This window comes from Tiliqua scincoides, chromosome 1, assembly GCF_035046505.1.
Source record: "Tiliqua scincoides isolate rTilSci1 chromosome 1, rTilSci1.hap2, whole genome shotgun sequence".
Classification (NCBI taxonomy): Eukaryota; Metazoa; Chordata; class Lepidosauria; order Squamata; family Scincidae; genus Tiliqua; species Tiliqua scincoides.
This window is the reverse complement of record NC_089821.1, coordinates 33,781,277-33,796,338: the sequence shown is the minus strand read 5'-3', so window position 1 is coordinate 33,796,338 and position 15,062 is coordinate 33,781,277. Positions and strand designations below refer to the sequence as shown.

Here is a 15,062-nt window from a genome sequence, read left to right as displayed (position 1 = left end):
CTACTGGGTCCCTTGAATCACCTTATCTCTTTTGAGCTCCTGGGTGATACATCACTCTAGTGATGTAGTAAAGGTGCGGAAGGCAGCAGGGAGTACCACCAGCAGCTCCCTCTTCTGACAAGCTACTCTACTTGAGCAGAGAATAAAGTCCCTGGATCCTACTGCCACAGTCCTTGGTTCAACCCAGCAATAAAAAAAAAAAATCATGTTTCTCTAGGATGTTCTGCATATAAACCATATGCTTTGCCCCTGAGTCACTGACTCTTCCTCTTACTTATGAAACTCAGCCTTTTCAGGATAACATTCCAAAGCACCAATCAGTGGAGGATTTTGGTATACTGTATCTTAATTTTGGCTATAGGAAAAATTTTGTAAATCAAATTATTTTGGATTACCTGAGCTCATCAGGTAAGAAAGCCTAAGAACAGAATGATTTCTAAGTTGGTCTTTTTTCCAGAAAGAAAAAGAGAATCTAGCAACCATTATCCACACTTCTATAACCTGTAGAATGTACCACTGCAATGTACTCTATATAGGTGTGTGTAATATCGCCAAAGAGTATTTGGAAGCTATAGGTGATACAGAGTGCATTAGTCAACATCTGTAGTCATGCAGGTCAGAAGGTCTAGAGATGAGACCTTCCCTGCTATTTTTGAAGATATTTTCATGCTGTTGAAAACTGACAATGTATACCTGTCACATTTATCTGCCAAAGTGGATATCCAATTTTTGCAAGGACAGGATTATCCTAGTTCCAAATTGTATATTTGTTCAGATTCTAGCTTTAGTTTGCATTTTTCCTTTAAATTGCCATGTAAACCACTTTGCAGACTTCTTTGTTGAAAAGTGATATATAAATATTCTTAATGATAATAATTTTCCATTAATTTAAAGACATGAAGATTTATTTCCTGAAAGAAGCACATCTTCATATCCTCCCCCCCCCCCATTATTTTTTAATTCTGTTTCAGATGAAGGGAGAAGTACTATAATTGCACATGGCTTCCACTCAGAACCCTGACAGAGACAGTCCACATTCATAGCTCTGAACAACTGGTTAGTACTCATCACAGGTTCTTGTTTTTGTTTTGTTTTTAAACACCTGACCAGCTGTTTGCTCAAGAGGTCACCATTCACACAACAGACCAGGCTTAACTGCATAGCAAGACACTATTTTTTTGTACAGATCTATCAAAACTGTTTGGAAATCCATCGCTATCCTCAGGATACCTATTTTGCAGCTGCAGATATGCTATTTTTGCTCCCAAAATAGAAAGTTATGGATATTTATGGCATCCTTAATCAAATCATGTCAGATCTGTTGCATTAGCTTCCAGGTGTAATTTAAGGTCCTATGCTGATGTTCTAAATGGCTCTGTAGAGTCTACTGCAGCTGTTTCCTAGTGCTTAGTTAACAAAACAAACAAGAAAAGGATGCAGGACTAGAGGCTGGTGAGCCTATGATGGGGAGCCCTGAAAACCAAGGAACCACCATGTGCCCAGGCTCAGGCTTTTCCAGAGAAAGTCTGACTAGAAACAATACACTAGAACAAAAATATTGTGTTGGTAGCCCATGAGTGGGTGTCATCAGCACACTGGCAACACTTCATTCCAAAACTTTGTACCATCTTACCTGAAGCCTGTAACAGTTAATAATAATAATAATAATAATAATAATAATAATAATAATAATAATAATAACAACAACAGTATTTATATACCGCTTTTCAACTAAATGTTCATAAAGCGGTTTACAAAGAAAAATCAAATAACTAAATGGCTCCCTGTCCCAAAAGGGCTCACAATCTAAAAAGATGCAAAAAGAATACCAGCAGACAGCCACTAAAACAGACAGTGCTGGGGTGAGGTGGGCCAGTTACTCTCCCCTTGCTAAAAAAAGGAGCACCCACTTGAAAAAGTGCCTCTTACCCAATTAGCAGTTATCAAATAACTTACAGACTAATCCTAATGATAGTCCTGCACTGCGATCCAGCAGGGCTGGTGCAGTCTCCGCTGCATCAAGAGCAGGAATAGAGGCTGGAGAAGTGATTGTGAGGAGCTCCAGAAGGATCTCTCCAGACTGGCAGAATGGGCAGCAAAATGGCAGATGCGCTTCAATGTCAGTAAGTGTAAAGTCATGCACATTGGGGCAAAAAATCAAAAAATCAAAACTTTAGATATAGGCTGATGGGTTCTGAGCTGCCTGTGACAGATCAGGAGAGAGATCTTGGGGTGGTGGTGGACAGGTCGATGAAAGTGTCGACCCAATGTGCGGCGGCAGTGAAGAAGGCCAATTCTATGCTTGGGATCATTAGGAAGGGTATTGAGAACAAAACAGCTAGTATTATAATGCCGTTGTACAAATCTATGGTAAGGCCAAACCTGAGGTATTGTGTCCAGTTCTGGTCGCCGCATCTCAAAAAAGACATAGTGGAAATGGAAAAGGTGCAAAAGAGAGCGACTAAGATGATTACGGGGCTGGGGCACCTTCCTTATGAGGAAAGGCTACAGCATTTGGGCCTCTTCAGCCTAGAAAAGAGTCGCCTGAGGGGGGACATGATTGAGACATACAAAATTATGCAGGGGATGGACAGAGTGGATAGGGAGATGCTCTTTACACTCTCACATAATACCAGAACCAGGGGACATCCACTAAAATTGAGTGTTGGGTGGGTTAGGACAGACAAAAGAAAATATTTCTTTACTCAGCGTGTGGTCGGTCTGTGGAACTCCTTGCCACAGGATGTGGTGCTGGCGTCTAGCCTAGACGCCTTTAAAAGGGGATTGGACAAGTTTCTGGAGGAAAAATCCATTATGGGGTACAAGCCATGATGTGTATGCGCAACCTCCTGATTTTAGAAATGGGTTATGTCAGAATGCCAGATGCAAGGGAGGGCACCAGGATGAGGTCTCTTGTTATCTGGTGTGCTCCCTGGGGCATTTGGTGGGCCGCTGTGAGATACAGGAAGCTGGACTAGATGGGCCTATGGCCTGATCCAGTGGGGCTGTTCTTATGTTCTTATGATCCTTGGGGGGAAGGGGACATTTGTCCCATTGCCCTAGGTAAAGCTCCAGCAGCTCCTATGGGGCTACTCTCTGTGCCAGCTATATCACTGGTGCAAATCCAGGCTGCCCCATGTTAGGTTTTCAGGACCAGGAGGGAAGATAGGATGCCGCACTCCAGTCCACTCCTGGACTGAACTGGCCCCATTCTGCCCTCCCCTGACCCCATAATGCCTCTCCTTGCCCCCATTCCGCCCTCTCCCTGCCCAGCAGAGAGCCTACCTGCTCCGGTGGGTGCAGGCCTCCAAGTGGCAGCTGCTGCATTGTGACAGCGTGATGGCACTAGCTGTCACAGGATTGGGAAGTTCGAAGATCAAAATGCTCAACCCATTATACCCCACACAACAGATACCATGGTGCTCAACAGGTATTGCTAGAACAACAGACAAGCCATGCCAACTAGATGATTCAAATGAAGCAAACTCCTGTGGTTCAGAATGGCAACCACTGTTTTATTCAAAGATTTATGAGCCACTTTGAGACCCACAATCCTCAAAGTTGCAAAGGTACAGCTTGTGGGTATGCTTGGGGTCTCTTTCCGGAAGAATAGTTCCTCTGTCCTTCAAGTTGAGGGCTGAAGGGTCTTTGCACCGCTTCAGCTTGTGTGCAGCCATTCTGAGAGAAAGGAGATCTAGCCATAAGGACTCCTGGCTTTGGTCACATCCCAGTTATTTGATTGCAAATAACTTGGCCATCACTTAGCCAGATGTGGGGCTGCCTTTGAAACTGCAATTGGGGTATCTCAGGTGAAATACATTACTTCCATTTTGCTCAATCTCCATTAGCTTCTCCTTTGTTTCTGGATGCAATGCAGAGTCAGCCTGATGGAGTGGATGACTAACCTGACATGGCAAAGTATGGCCTTCTTCTTAGCCTATGGACTGGAGGCTTCTTGCCATCAGTCCAGCCTCTGAAACCACACTACTGACCTGGGTTGTGCTTTCTTGGCGCTACATACCCATGTACACAATTATATTTCTCTGGACACATTAAAAAAATAAAAAGGCACGTCAGGCAACAGTTCTGTTACAATTTTGACATTAAGTCATACTGGACATAATCAGCTACTCCTCAGCAAAAAGTGACACAGTAGACTGCAGAGAATTCCTTGTTTACTTTAGGCCAGTATTTCTCAAACTGTGGGTCAGGACTCACTAGGTGGGTTGCAAGTCAATTTCAGGTGGGTCCCCATTCATGTCAACATTTTATTTTTAATATATTAGGCTTGATGCTACCATGGTATGTGCCTGCATTTGGGGAAATGTTACACATCTGTGCTTTTAACAGGCTATTATGTATATGGTTTTAACAATGATAGCAAATGGGGCTTAGTCCTCGGAAAATGTGGGTTGAATTGTAGCTTAGGATTGTTAAAATTCTTCCTGGTTGATGTCACTTCCTGTCATGACATCACTTCCAGTGGGTCCTGACAGATTCTCAGTCTAAAAATTGGGTCCTGATGATGAAAGTTTGAGAACCACTGCATTAGCTACCCTGAGTAAAAGCAAGAACATACTGAACTCCTTGAAAGTAGGCACGTAAATATTTTTTAAAAGATATCAAAGGTGTGAGACATGTAATTGGCATATTCTGTGACCAACTTTCAGTGGTTCTCAAACTTTTAACACAGTGACCCACTTTTTAGAATGAGAATCTGTCAGGACCCACCAGAAGTGATGTCATGACCAAAAGCGACATCATTAAGCAGGAAAAGTTTTAACAATCCTAGGCTACAATCCACCCACACTTACCCAGGAGTAAATCCCGTTGACTATCATTGTTACAAGCTTAGACATAGTAGCCTGTTAAGAGTACTGATCCTGTAACATTTTCCCAAATGCAGTCACATCCCATGGGAGCATCAAATCTAATATATTAAAAATAAAATATTGAAATGAATGGGGACCCACCTGAAATTGGCTCATGACCCATCTAGTGGGTCCTGACCAACAGTCTGAGAAAAACTGATCTAATTTATACTAATAATTACAGAGACATAATGTAGTTAAATTTACCACATTAGTACATGGAAATAGTCCTGGAACCCAATGTTCCAACATAGCCCATAAAAATGAACTGGTAATCTTTTTTTTCTGAATAGGCCTATTCCAGAGATAAAAGAAACTGATTATAATTGATTTGATACTATCTCACTAAATATAAGGAAAAGCAAGATTGTGAAAATCTATAGATAAGTACCAAAATTCAAAAGACACAGATAATTTGAAAAGCAGATACACTATTACACTTGGGCTCAGTCATATTTAGATAATACTTCTCTCCAATACATACATATATCTTTATTACTGCAGTGTCACTCTGAAAGAAATCAGATGCTATTTTATAAAAATGCAGTAATAAGTAATTCCAAAAGGTTGGTTTCAGCAAGTGTTGCAGGCTTCATGTATGCATTCCTGATGAGTTATTTTGTCTACCATCTGCAGGCCAAACACTACCAATTAATAAAATTGCATGAACAAAATACTTAGATTGCTAGTACAGCCTAAACTCTCAGGGGGGGGGGGGGAAGAGATACAAAAGCAGCTGTCGAATCACAAGAATAAAGATTGCTTGTCATGAAAAACTACAAAACATAATAGAAATAGATGTAGTAAATGCACACGGTATTTTGATCACTGCTCTTGAAAAGCAATGCAACTTTCTATATGAAAGCATGCAAAAGCCAGTGCTCCTTTTCCCTACCCCCACCCCAATTTTATACAGAAAAAGCAGCTCAGACACTGAGAGGCATGGGGCATAAATAACACTTAATCTCAAGTCCCAGCAGTAGACCCAATGTGCATGGGTTATCAAGCATTGGAAAGGGAAAAAACCCATAAAAATCTTCTACCTTGGTTCCACAGATCAAACATGGAGGAATATAAAACTGTTTCCAGATGCTACTTTGTCAGTTTAAACGATGTATACTCTGTCTTTTCATCCTTCTAGGAACTTTATGTGGCTTATATAATATGAACCACTAATAAATAAAACAAATCAGTTAAGATTAATAAATACAATAAAAGGAGCTGTCTGCCACTCTAATTAAAAAGCAACATGAAATAAAAAGGTCTTCAAACTCCTGTAGAAGGCCAGAAGGAAGGGGGCAGTCCTGAGTTCAAGGAGGAGAGAATTCCAGAGGCCAGAAACCACAAACAATGACCTGTCTCAGGTTGCTTCCAGACACACATCAAAAAGCAATAGCATTTGCAGCAGGACCACCAGCTATGATTCACATGAGCAGCAATAATCCTTCATGTATCTGGGCCTTCAACCACTTTCAGTATGATAGGTCATCACTACCACTTTGAATTGTGCTTGGAAATGCACAGGCAGCCAGTGAAGATGAATTAACAGGGATGTGACATACATCTTTGTTCGCATAAGGAGCTGAATTTTCTGGGCAGTCTTAAGGAGCAGCCCCACATACAGTGTGCACATACATACAATTGTTGTTGGCAACCTTCAGTCTCGAAAGACTATGGTATCGCGCTCTGGATGGTGGTTCTGGCACAGCATCTCGTGTGGCTGAAAAGGCCGATTCGGGAGTGACAATCCCTTCCACACTGGGAGCAAGTGTAGTGTGTCCCTGGTCTGTCTCCCTGGCTGTGGGCCTTCCTTCTTTGCCTCTTTGCCTCAGACTGTTGGCCAAGTGTCTCTTCAAACTGGGAAAGGCCATGCTGCACAGCCTGCCTCCAAGCGGGCTGCTCAGAGGCCAGGGTTTCCCACTTGTTGAGGTCCACTCCTAAGGCCTTCAGATCCCTCTTGCAGATGTCCTTGTATAGCAGCTGTGATCTACCTGTAGGGCGCTTTCCTTGCAGGAGTTCTCCATAGAGGAGATCCTTTGGGATCCGGCCATCATCCATTCTCACGACATGACCGAGCCAACGCAGGCGTCTCTGTTTCAGCAGTGCATACATGCTAGGGATTCCAGCTCGTTCCAGGACTGTGTTGTTTGGAACTTTGTCCTGCCAGGTGATGCTGAGGATGCGTCGGAGGCAGCACATGTGGAAAGTGTTCAGTTTCCTCTTCTGTTGTGAGCGAAGAGTCCATGACTCGCTGCAGTACAGAAGTGTACTCAGGACGCAAGCTCTGTAGACCTGGATCTTGGTATGTTCCGTCAACTTCTTGTTGGACCAGACTCTCTTTGTGAGTCTGAAAAATGTGGTAGCTGCTTTACCGATGCGTTTGTTTAGCTCGGTATCGAGAGAAAGAGTGTCAGAGAGTGTTGAACCAAGGTACATAAAGTCATAGACAACCTCCAGTTCATGCGCAGATATTGTAATGCAGGGAGGTGAGTCCACATCCTGAACCATGATCTGTGTTTTCTTAAGGCTGATCGTCAGTCCAAAATCTTGGCAGGCCTTGCTAAAACGATCCATGAGCTGCTGGAGATCTTTGGCAGAGTGGGTAGTGACAGCTGCATCGTCGGCAAAGAGGAAGTCACGCAGACATTTCAGCTGAACTTTGGACTTTGCTGTCAGTCTGGAGAGGTTAAAGAGCTTTCCGTCTGATCTGGTCCAGAGATAGATGCCTTCTGTTGCAGTTCCAAAGGCATGCTTCAGCAGGACAGCGAACATACAATAATCACATACATACACATACAATAATCCAATCTAGATATTACCAGGGCATGGGTAATCATAGCCAGGAGCATTCAACCCAGGAAAGAATGCAGTTGGTAAATCAGCCCAAGCTGGTTAAGGTATTCCTATCCTAGCTGCCACCAACTCCTGACAAGCCAGGGTCAAGGCTGAATCCAGAAGCACCCCCAAATTATGGACCTTCTCCTTCAAAGAAAGTGCTACTCTGTTAAGAACAAGCTGACATTGAATTTCAGAGGCATGGAAATTCCATTAGTATTTGAGATGTAAAACAGGTGTCCATTCAAATTTGTATAATTAAACTCAATGGATCAATTAAGGGTGTGTGTGTGTGTGATTACACAGCCTTGGACTCCGAAAGTATAGACTTTCTGCCTGATGGGTCCATGGCCTCTTGTCATCAGTGCTGGAAATAAACATTACTGGTCAAGCCCTTTGCTCTTCAGGCAGGCAGCTAACATCAAGTAGACATGTTTAGGTGTGTGCCTCCTGCCCATCTGATTCAAAGGAAATTTAAAAATATTGAACACCACCCTGAAAAACTCCACCAGACAATTCTGTACAGACAAAATTGTGACAGAGAAGTAAAATTTATTTGCTGCCATCATCATGACAGAGAGGTTCCTAAAACAAACTCTGCTCCATATTCGTTGCTAGTCTTCCACTACACTCTGTCTAGCCCCCTGCCCTGCTGCTTCATCGCCCATAGCATTCCAGAGAAACTACAGAGCAGATGTGGCTCCACATGAAGGTGAACAGAAGGAACATGCATTCTGAGAAGATTACCAATTGGTAGAATGGATACAAATATGTTACTGAACATTGTTATCCACATTGTTTTCTAAAAATGCTTGAAACAAGAGTGCCTTGAAAGTGCTCAGTAACTCCCTCCTCCCATTAGTAGAAAAAAACACTCACAATTGACACTACTTTTATCTACCACTTTCCAATTACAGTGAGCATTAACTCATCAAATAATGTTTACACAAGTTTTTTTTTTTGGTAATTACATACAGAACACCACAAGCTGACTCCATGAGGTATTTCAGTGTGGGTTTTCTGGTTAGAGATACTTTTTACCTACACTGAAATGTACTGTTTCAGAAAACCTACACTGAAATGTACTGTTGAGTACACACAGATTTTTCCTCTCTTTCCTTTTTTTCTTTTTAAAGATTGTCAAAAAGCCATAGATCCCTTAGATTTTTAACTTTTCCCTTCTGAGGTTAGGTTTCATATATGGTTTCATTGTTTTTTACTGTTCTGATTCTGTCTTTGTCATATCAGCATAAGACTGCACATAACAGGAACACTGTTTTTTTAAAAATCACTCTTTATATTCATCCATGTGGTTGTGTATACTGCCACACCTCTGTGAGAGCAATCTATTGTAAATCAGACCATGCAGGTGAGGAACTGACAACTCAATCTCTGTAGTGACAGTATCTTGAAGAAAAGAAACCATGTGCACTAAAACATACAGCCCAGTTTATATAAAACTTTTCTACATGATGTCATGTACCTACATAGGGCGCAATCCTAACCCCTTATGTCAGTGTTGGAAAGCACTGACATAAGGGCAATGCAGCTCTGAGGTAAGGCAACAAACATTCCCTTACTTTGAGGAGGGCTCTGTGAGTAACACCCAACTGCAGGATGCAGCACGTCTCATTGGCACCGCTATGCCAGTGCTGGAAAGCACTGACATAAGGGGTTAGGATTGCACCCATAGATGAATTACTTGGATGACTCCAAGAGAATCACCTATAAGTTTCTGGGTAATTAATCTACTGCCCATAGATTCTCAATTTCAGAGTTCTCCATTCTTCCCTGGCCTTAACATTCCAATTTACACTTAACTGACTAACAGCCCAACCCTACCTAAATCTCCAGACAGTGATGCAGCAGCACAAGTGCAGGCTACACTGCATCCAACAGGGGATTTTTGGCTACTGGAAGTCTCCTTGGGATAAGGGAACATTTGTTAGGGACCCCCTTCCCTGTCTCTGTACTTGACTTATCTGCCCTAGCAGGCTTCCCAAAGACCACTGGTTCCAGAAGGAAGGCTCCAGCCTCCCCGCTGGCATGCCTGGGCTGTCACAAAGTATTTTACAGAGGTTTTGTGACAGCACACAGCAGCAAAATACGCAATCCACCAGCATTGGCCCTCAACAGGATTGGGCCATAAGATTTATTAATAGTGTGTATATTTACAAGGAATGGTTGTTTGGAAAATTATCATTCAGGCTGGTTAACAAAACAGGGAGTGGAAACCAGAGGTTCAGTTCCATAAGTGACACATAAATAAGATGAGAATCCATTCAACTATCTATTTCATACAGTCTCAATAATGAGCAGGGGAAATAATTTTTAGGGAGACCCTGGTTTGTGTATTTGTTGTTTGAAGAGGTAAATTTCCTGGCTGAAAGCAGACACCAAAGGCTGAAGAAATAAGGCTATTCAGACATAAGAAATCAGGCTCACCTCCCTCTTCCCCTCACATGCTGATATAAGAAATTTCCAGTTTGTAGCAAATACTAGTTTGCCTTTGTCCAAACCATGAGCCTCTGGCACATTCTCACAATGTCAAACCATGGTTTGGTGTTATGTCTGAATAGTCTCAATAGAACATATTTATGGCTAGAAAATGTACAATTAGGCACAAAGACTGCCTGGTGCAATACGTCACTTCTGAAACTGATTATATTCACTGGAAATTGAAAAAAACACTTCTCGGTCACTTCTGGGATAGTTTTCACAGCAAAATAAACTTTCAAAAAATATATTTTAATAGCATGCTCTTCATTTTGCAGTCCAATACATTTTTTCTGTTCTCATGTAATTACCTTCTAAGTGCTTCAGGCTTATTTTTTTATAATTAAGATGTTTGCTTTAGAAGCCCAAGCAATTAAAAAATATTTTCATTTGTTTTCTGCATGTTTCTATTGCTAGAGGAATGGGTTTGGGCAGATCTCTAGTGCACTGCCACTAAAGCACAAAGGCCCAGAACAAACATGCAAAAACCCATATGGAAATCAGCACCTTACGCATGCATACATACTACAAGTTTGGATGCAAAACTCATGCGTGTTTCCTTTTCTATTAGATTTTCCCCACAGAATAAGCCAAATACCTTTCTCACTTTTTAGTCTATGAGTTTGAAATCTTCCACATGGATTTGAACAGCTGGTTGGAAAACTCACATGGTTGTCTCTGATGCTTGTGAGTTTTGAGTGAGACCATTGGTTCCTCTGATTCAGTACTGTACTCTGAATTCAGAGTACTCTGATTCAGTACAATCCCAGCTGGCAACAGCTCTCCACAATTTCAGGTAGAAATATTTCTCTGCCCTACCTGGAGATACCATGAATTGAAACCCAGAGCTTCTGCAGGCAAAGCAGGTACTCTCCTACTGAGCTACAGCCCTTCCTTCTACAAGATATATTAACATTTCCTCTTTTTAGGCAACTGCTATCAGCCAGAGGGTTCCTTCATGTGCAGGACAAGGCCTTGTGGTTGCTCAGTGGTTCTTTTTATTTTTCTTGTAACATTCCTGCTATTCTCCCCTCTTCCCCCCCCCCCACATAAAAAAGTGCCAAAACTATCAACTGATTTAAAAATTCCTCCAGAAGCTCCATTTTAGAAACAGTACAAACATTTTCTCTCTGAGGAAAATGAAAATAAAAAGCCCCACTGGGATTATGAAGTTCTATGAATTGTAATCCACATCTCTTTTTCGACATTAAGAAGTACCACAAACATGGCAATTGGTGTGGGAATAAGCTGGCTGAAATCCAGACACTGCACATTTGTTCAGCATGACATTTCTATTATGGCTGTATCTTTATAGAGCAGTTATGCTTCCTGGAAACAGTGAACATGACAATATAGAGAGTTTGGAGAAAAACAGAAGCAATATAGTAGGTTCAATATTGCCTTCCAATACATTGCTAACAGTTTCAGGTAACAGCAATTTATAACTACTTCCCAGGGATTCACTACTGTATAGGGATAAAAGTGAAGCATAAACCTAGCATTTTCTTACAAGAATTCAGGCTGCTGCAAACAGTGCATTAGGCAGAGCTGCCTGTTTGACATCTTCCTTAATTCCACCATTCTATAATAACAATTTAAAAAGATGATAACTGAATTGGACACACTAAATAAAGTGTCTGTATTAATATCCATTTTGAATTTGCTCTTTTTCAGCGGAAAAAAAGTGTATTTTTTAAATCCCTCTTTTTCAATTTGATAACTCTTCTTTAAACACTCTTAATTCCTCTTGTGCTAGATCCATTTATTTCAGGATTCCATAGATGTCTGTTCCTACTCATTGATACTGTTTGCTATTTCTGCTCACTGATACTTAAATATCCATACTTGCTAAACCAGGAGTACCCAATTAGACTGCAACCTCTTACTAAGAAATATAAGTTACAGGAAACCCTATTCGTCAAGAAGGGAGCAGACAGGGAAGGGCACTAGAGAAGCTGGGACAGAGAAACTGTTTGGACAGAGTTTAAAATGGTAGAATATTCTAAGGGTCACCATAGCAGGGCACTTCGGTACATTTAATTGTACAGAACTCAGACACTGGCTCCAAGTAAGGAAAAAAAAAACCCCACCCATCCCCAGTAGCAGCGTGGTCCTGAGGACTCTGTTGCCACCTTCCCTTAATTATGTGCCACTGTCACATAATACCAGAACCAGGGGACATCCACTAAAATTGAGTGTTGGGCGGGTTAGGACAGACAAAAGAAAATATTTCTTTACTCAGCGTGTGGTCGGTCTGTGGAACTCCTTGCCACAGGATGTGGTGCTGGCGTCTAGCCTAGACGCCTTTAAAAGGGGATTGGACAAGTTTCTGGAGGAAAAATCCATTATGGGGTACAAGCCATGATGTGTATGCGCAACCTCCTGATTTTAGAAATGGGTTATGTCAGAATGCCAGATGCAAGGGAGGGCACCAGGATGAGGTCTCTTGTTATCTGGTGTGCTCCCTGGAGCATTTGGTGGGCCGCTGTGAGATACAGGAAGCTGGACTAGATGGGCCTATGGCCTGATCCAGTGGGGCTGTTCTTATGTTCTTATGTTCCTTGCCCCTTAAGGGGCCTGAGGCAGGGCTTCTCAGGCTGGGGCATTGCAATGCCCCAGTTTTAGTACCTCTGGCTTAAAGCATCTTACTCCTTTCAACTTTGCCTATACTTTCTGCATTCCTGAGCGCTTTTACCTCACCCAAGAACTTTCCACCTCCCTTATAATTTGTTCTATGCAAAACTGTATGCAGTGATATGAAGAAATGCACTGTTCATTTAGAAACATTAAGTTCTGCATTATTCACAATTCCTTTCCATGGTCCACAACATTTTGTTTTATCACCCACCACAAAAGAGAAGAAAAAACAGTCATCTGATAGCTTTGGGGATTGTCTCCACAATGACTTCCTCTGTGTGGCGGAAACCAATTCAAAGTGCTTCCCAGGTGTACACATTAGAGGTTCCCAAACTCTTCCGAGGGAGTTGGGAACCTTGTAAGTAGTGGTGGGGCCAGCGTTGCAGGCACCCAGGGACATTTTAATGCTGCTGAAGCCTCCAAGAGGATTCTGGAGGCTCAAAGCCACCGCTGTGAGTTTCTGTGTGGCTGCCCTGAGCTCCAAATACTGATTGAAACTCACTTTTAGTTAGCGAAATAGCCCATTTCTGGTTCCCTTTGTGGGTTGCAAGTTTGGGAATTGCTGGTATGCATAGTTGCTGTTATTTTTTTTCTAGCATACATGACCTTAATCTTAACAGAGAATTGCTTCTGCCACTTTGTTTTCCATAAAACAAATGTGGAAAAGTTGCTTTTGAAAAAGTACAATGACTACAAATACCTTCACAGCCCACCTGCTTTTGTCAACAAGTACCATGTGTACAGTTTGTTACAAAGGAATACACACATAATAATAATAATAATAATAATAATAATAATAATAATAATAATAATACACTTCTAACTTCAACTGAGTTGCAGCTTATCACAACACCACCATTAACTTTAACTCTTTTTACATAAATACATGTATAAATTGCCCAAGTTGCAGAATCTGAATCAATCTCACTGTAACGCAATTGATGCAACCCTAAAATACACATGGGAAGCGGTAGGGACAAACTAGTGAGGATCTTTAGACAGAGACTGATGGAAGCCAGCAAAAGCAAACAAAGCAGGTTCCATAGAGAGTGGGCAATTTCAACTGGCACTAGGATGCAAGTTACAGACAGTAGAGGGAAAGGTATTCACTGAAGAAGGAAACGGGGGGCAGAAACTATAAACTGGAAGCAGTTTTCTGACCAACATGAGAAAGTGTGTGCACTACTGTGGGTTTGCATTTCTGCCCTTTTCATAAAATCCCTGAAGAGCTACTTATTTTAAAACCCCAAGCTTAAGAGACAATACAACACACATCATTGCTTGAAACAACAGCCTGGTACAGAGGTGCCCAAACCCTGGCCCTGGGGCCACTTGCGGCCCTCAAGGATTCCCAATCTGGCACGTGGGGAGCCCCCAGTCTCCACTGAGCCTCTGGCCCTCTAGAGACTTGCTGGAGCCTGTGCTGGCCTGACACAACTGCTCTCAGCGCGGTGGCCAACTGTTCAACCTCTCATGTGAACTGTGGGACGAGGGCTCCCTTCTCTGCTTGCTGTTCCACGTCTGTGATGCAGCAGCGGCAGCAAAGGAAAGGCCAGGCTTGCTTTGTGCAAGGCCTTTTATAGGCCTTGACCTATTGCAAGTCCTTCATTCATTCATATAACTTCCATCTCTAATATATTCATTAATATAAATTTATTCAAATTTGAAATGTAAATTAATTCTTTTTTTTTTCCCGGCCCCCAACACAGTGTCAGAGAGATGATGTGGCCCTCCTGCCAAAAAGTCTGGACACCCCTGGCCTGGTACATCCTAAATACTCAGCCATTAAAGGCCCGGTGAAGTAAGAGAAATGGAAGGAGAAGGCTGCTTTCATCCAAACAAGAAAGACTGGATCTCATACTGGGATCTTCCTTTGCTCTTTGGAAAGGTTTTTGGCTGCCTCCTGTTCTAAAATAACGTACAAAGAAACAGAAGTAGGAAGGCAATGCCTTTACAGATAGGCTTAAACTAAGGTGAAGTTGAGGGTACTCATAACTTTTTCGGTTTTGAATGCTAAACCTCTACTTGGCAAAGCAACAGTATTAAGTGTGAAAAAAATCTATAACCATAACTTTACTAAATTAAAGAAAAGCATCTTACCTTGTAGCATCAAAGCTGTCATATGATCCCACAGTATAGTGTCTGAACAACTTCTTTGTTCTATCTGCTCGAGTTTCTGTTCAAAATGAAGACAGAATATGTTTAATAATAACAACTGTTTTT

General features: G+C 41.9%; 1 protein-coding gene across 2 annotated transcripts in view; it reads right to left on the bottom strand.

Annotated features, from left to right (window-relative positions):
- SHANK2 (SH3 and multiple ankyrin repeat domains 2) overlaps nucleotides 1-15,062 on the bottom strand; it is a 434,329-nt gene that overhangs the window by 217,565 nt on the left and 201,702 nt on the right. For both annotated transcript variants that reach the window (XM_066632040.1, XM_066632049.1), the window contains one exon: nucleotides 14,940-15,015. In XM_066632040.1, the coding sequence (XP_066488137.1) occupies nucleotides 14,940-15,015 (76 nt within the window). The remainder of the gene's footprint in view (nucleotides 1-14,939; nucleotides 15,016-15,062) is intronic.